This window comes from Cephus cinctus, unplaced genomic scaffold (assembly GCF_000341935.2).
Source record: "Cephus cinctus unplaced genomic scaffold, Ccin1 Ccin1_scaffold1124, whole genome shotgun sequence".
In the NCBI taxonomy this organism is placed as follows: Eukaryota; Metazoa; Arthropoda; class Insecta; order Hymenoptera; family Cephidae; genus Cephus; species Cephus cinctus.
In genome coordinates, this window is record NW_014333629.1 from 124,323 (window position 1) to 128,811 (window position 4,489).

General features: G+C 39.6%; 2 protein-coding genes across 10 annotated transcripts in view; both read left to right on the forward strand.

Moving 5' to 3' along the window:
* LOC107272193 (neurobeachin-like) overlaps positions 1–4,489 on the forward strand; it is a 147,215-nt gene that overhangs the window by 117,752 nt on the left and 24,974 nt on the right. For 3 of the 4 annotated variants that reach the window (XM_025089523.1, XM_015749099.2, XM_015749100.2), the window contains one exon: positions 2,825–3,134. The exons of the other annotated variant lie outside the window; for it this stretch is intronic. In XM_025089523.1, coding sequence (XP_024945291.1) covers positions 2,825–2,861 — 37 coding nt within the window. In that variant the 3' untranslated portion in view covers positions 2,862–3,134. Of the gene's footprint in view, positions 1–2,824; positions 3,135–4,489 lie in introns of those variants that run through there. 4 annotated transcript variants of the gene reach the window in all.
* Positions 1–4,489, forward strand: part of LOC107272189 (neurobeachin) — a 191,061-nt gene that overhangs the window by 14,803 nt on the left and 171,769 nt on the right. The window lies entirely within an intron of this gene.

The window sequence follows — 4,489 nt, forward strand, 5'->3', positions numbered from 1 at the left end:
GAGTGGGGGGGGGGGGGGGGGAGTGAAAGTATTAGTGAGCATCGAGAGAACGAGACGAAAACAGAGGAACAATAGTGAGAGTAAGAGGGAAGGAAAAAAGAGAGTGAGAGAGAGGGGTGGAGGCGTGGGGTGAAAGGTTGAAAAGGAGAGCCAAGAGAAATAGAATGCTTTTAGAAAGGTCTTAGGGCTTCTCCTCGATTCCTCCCCCCTCTACCAATCCACCCGCCCACTCCCCCTGTCCCAAAAGAGACCACCCTCTTTGGATACTTTCATAAATAATATTTGGCTCCGTTTTTATGCCGACGCGTGTTTTGCCTATGCTTTTAGGCCTGTACCTCGTGCAAATAGCGTACGGCGGCTGGCGTCGCGACGCCCTCTTTCCATCAAAGAACAAATAGCATTGGGCTACTGAAATTTCTTATTCCTTGTGCGCGGACACGATCCCCACATTTTTATTTGCTTCGCCTTTAGCCAGGAGTAAGAAACGTTATGCACGTAAGTTCAATTTTGAATTTCGTTTTCTTCTGTTAATTCAATGATCACTGACTTTCTTTCTCTTTTTACCTGTTTCGGTTCCATTACTTAATTAAATCGGGTCGAATCCTTTGCTGCTGCGTCGAATTCAATTGACTTTCCCTTTATCGACTTTCGTTCTTACTATATCGTGCGCATAACTTTTATATCGGGACTTTTTGATAAAACAAAACTTGCTTTTATACCAATTCCCTGTTATGCCTTTTACGAGTCTTCTGAGGTCTCTACGGGGCCTCGTCTGGCTACTAACCGTGAACAGCATCTGCCGACCAACATTTACATCTCTGATGTATATCCAGTACCGTCGCTGACATAACTATTGCTGCTACCGATACTGCCTCTAGCAATGTTACTGCTCTAGTATTACTATATAACTGCAGTTACTGGTACTACACGATTTATTCTCGTTTGTTGAATACATCATGATGCAACTGCATTGCGCGCTGCACTTTTCCTCTTGTGCTTTCCTGGCGCCTCCTGCTTTCTATATATTTCATTATGACGTCACAAATAATAAGTACGGATCTGATTTGCATTGTAAAAAAATCCTGCGTACACTCAACATTTTTCTACATACTTACGTACGAAACAAAGTTTCGTTCCTCTTAAGTGATCTCTTAAGTGCATTATCATTCTGATACTGAATAAAAAAAAGAGTAATATTCTAATTAGTGATTACAAACAATTGTAGTACGGTAAATGAAATTCAATTATTTTTTACTATTATTTGTGTTATATCAATAGGATCATTACGTGTTATGCAGACTGAACCGAAAATACAATACGAATTATCTCCCTACGTTTAACTTCGTGTTATAAAATATACATATATACACTCGAACCCAACGTATGGCTCGAGATGGATCCATAGATCCAACGTATGGATCCATATTGACACTTACCGGTATTGATCGAATAGAAATTTATACCAACCACATTGCGACAGACACGTGACGTAAGAGTCATTGAATTGAATATGAAATCGAAAAATGAATGAAAATAAAATATTTTTTTATTACATTTTTCAAATATGAAGCACATCAGCCTGAAAATTTTTCATTTTTCTACCACCAATTAATCTCAAGAAATAATTCTGACAGACGATCATTTTTTCACGATTTATGGCCCCAAGCTAAGAAACGAATTTAACAGGCAACTATTATATTTCGCGCTCAGTGCGAACTAAGCTTTATACATTCGGTCACAATTTCGATAAGCAGGTCCTGGATCACCAGGACGATTACCCACTTCGCAGCGAGTCTCAGGTTACTCAGAGGGGAGCCTCGTACTGACTGAGACGTTACTGAGAGTGAAAATTACAGCGACCCTTATTGCTCCCTTATCCTGCACTTCCAGCTCGTGGAAGTGGCCCCGTCAACTCTCAGGGTCCTTATGCTTGTAGGTGTCAGATTTCACTTTGACATCGTAAATCAAGGATGCTGTAATACGAATTAATCACGATACACCCTAAAGGAGTGATATACCTTTGTTGAGAACGTTAAACGTTGAGATGATTTTGTCATGCTACCATCATTACCGTACGGTCTACCCTTACGGATACCAAATAACATCCCTCCGTGCAAATATGGTCATAAGTGCACAGAAATGAAAAATAAAACAATCGCATCATGATTGACGTTCCCATCTTTTTTTTTATTGGTCACCTTACCCTTTGACCTCTTATCTTAATCTTCAACCCTTACGATGTCGACGTATCTTGTAAGCTGACCAGCGCTATCTTCAAAGAGATTGTACTTGTGTCCTCGCTTTGATACCGATCTATGAAAATACTTAAGAGTGCCTAAGCTAAAATTTTCAAAGGGATCCTAAGTATACTGTAAGTACACTCGAGGTATTACCAATGTTTCAATCTAAAGCTCTGTGATTACGTCATATTACAGTATTAGGGTTGCAAAATACATATATAGTAATAGCACGTGCAGCTTCTATAGTAGATACGTCAATAATAGCTATCACTTCGAAACTCTAGGATTTACCATTGGTATACGTAACCATGTTTAAGCAATGGCTGCAAGTAGATATTAACCTGCACTGATAGTGAAACGAACCGCTTTGCACATTCGATACACATATGGTGCACACGTGTCCACGGATGAGCGTTCAGTCGTGATTTCCAGTTCACAAGCGTTATGCATAGATGCTGCGGATTAGTATCAGATTTTATATGAAAATTATTAAAATTAATACCGTATGGTAATCGCGTAACCGATTGTTAGCATAGTAAAAGAATTGAGAAATTTTTTAACGCAATTTTCATATCTGATTTCAGGTACGTATCCTTGAATGGTCTACGGGGCACCTTCTGATAACACGTCCGGTAACGTGAGTCTCGTCTGCTTCCGTAAGTGCAGGTTCCGAAGGCACGTTTCACTCTGTACAAATGAAGGCAATTAAAAAATAAATTATTAATCACCCGACACCTGCCGCTGTAGTCAATTATAGTTAATAATTGAAACATGAATAATTTTAACATACACGTTTTGAATTTTCCGCCAAAATTACTTGTAACAATCCATTGCCACGATCCTTTGTTACGGCACTGTTAATATTAACGTATATGCAGGTATTAAGTTTTTAATAAAGCATTTTCGTAATACGAAAAGACTGTATATTTGTTTTATATGGAAATAGTAGTTTTTAAGTAACTTCGTTCCTAGCAGCTGCTTTTTTTTTTTTTTAGAGATCTACGAATTCCTTTGATATCCACAGAATCCGAAACTACGTATATTCGGTCCAGGATATTCTACCTATGACATAGGTTGCTTCCGTGGGTTATTTTAGGTTCTAGCAAAAACAAAGTGGCTATGGGGTTGCCTTACTAAATAAATAGAGCACGAGCGAGCGGTTACCAGATTTGATGGACCAGAATTGGACCATTACTCCGTCCGTTTGACTCGACATCCGCATTCCTGGAATCCTAGAGGCGCCTATCGATCTCACGCACCCTTCGCCCTCCTGGTACCCCTTTAACGGCAAATAACCAACTGTCAAGTCCGATCGACATTTTATTATGAACTCCCCTTTACTTGTTATTGCACACTGCGACAGACTCGTCTCCTACCTCAGACATTTACGAAGGGCAACGTTAACTCGAGTAAAAGCTTGACCTTTGACATTTGTGTTTCCAGCGGTCAAATTTTATTCCACGTGCGCTGGGTCGCGTATAATACATTTCAATTCTGTATTACATTTTGACCTTTATATCGAGCAGTTTGAACTTTCGTGATAAAATACGTCTAGTTCTAATATGTACATATATATTAGAACGTGGCGTTACTTAGCTAGAGGGGAGACCTAGGAATGACCAAACAATAAATAAATAGGATTTATCAGGTCTGACAGTAGGTTCGGTGGCACAGTGATAAGTTCCTGACTTGACAGTCCGAAGGTATCGGGTTCGAATCCCGATCGGAACTCCTAATTTTTCGGAAATTCCTCTCCCTCTAGCGCTCCCTGGTGGCCTTCTGGATAAATTAATTATAGCGAGTGGTGCCGGCCAACCCGTTAATATAGATATATTTATACGTGGGTGTTTTGTAATTGAAGAAAATTGCAGTCAGGTTGAGTTAGCTTCGGGTCTCATTCATCCCTTATGGGCCTACTTTGTTGACTTTTTTTTTTATTACCAACCTGAAACCTAAAACGAGTCTATATTTTTTTTTTGTTACCGTCGTCATTCCACGTAATAGTATTTCAAAGTGGGTATTCTCGACTTTATGGTTTTTCCTTCTTACGTTAAAAGCTACGGATAATTTAGGATGATTCGTTAGGCCGAAATAATCGTCTTGAATTTTATACAGTCTGTTAACGGTAAATGGCGACAACTTTGGCGTCGTAAACAATTTCATTCTTGCCGGTTTTCGCCTTTCGGGCGAAACACTTTGCGTTACCCTATATTAGATAATTACTATTGTAGAATATAGGGGGGGGGGGG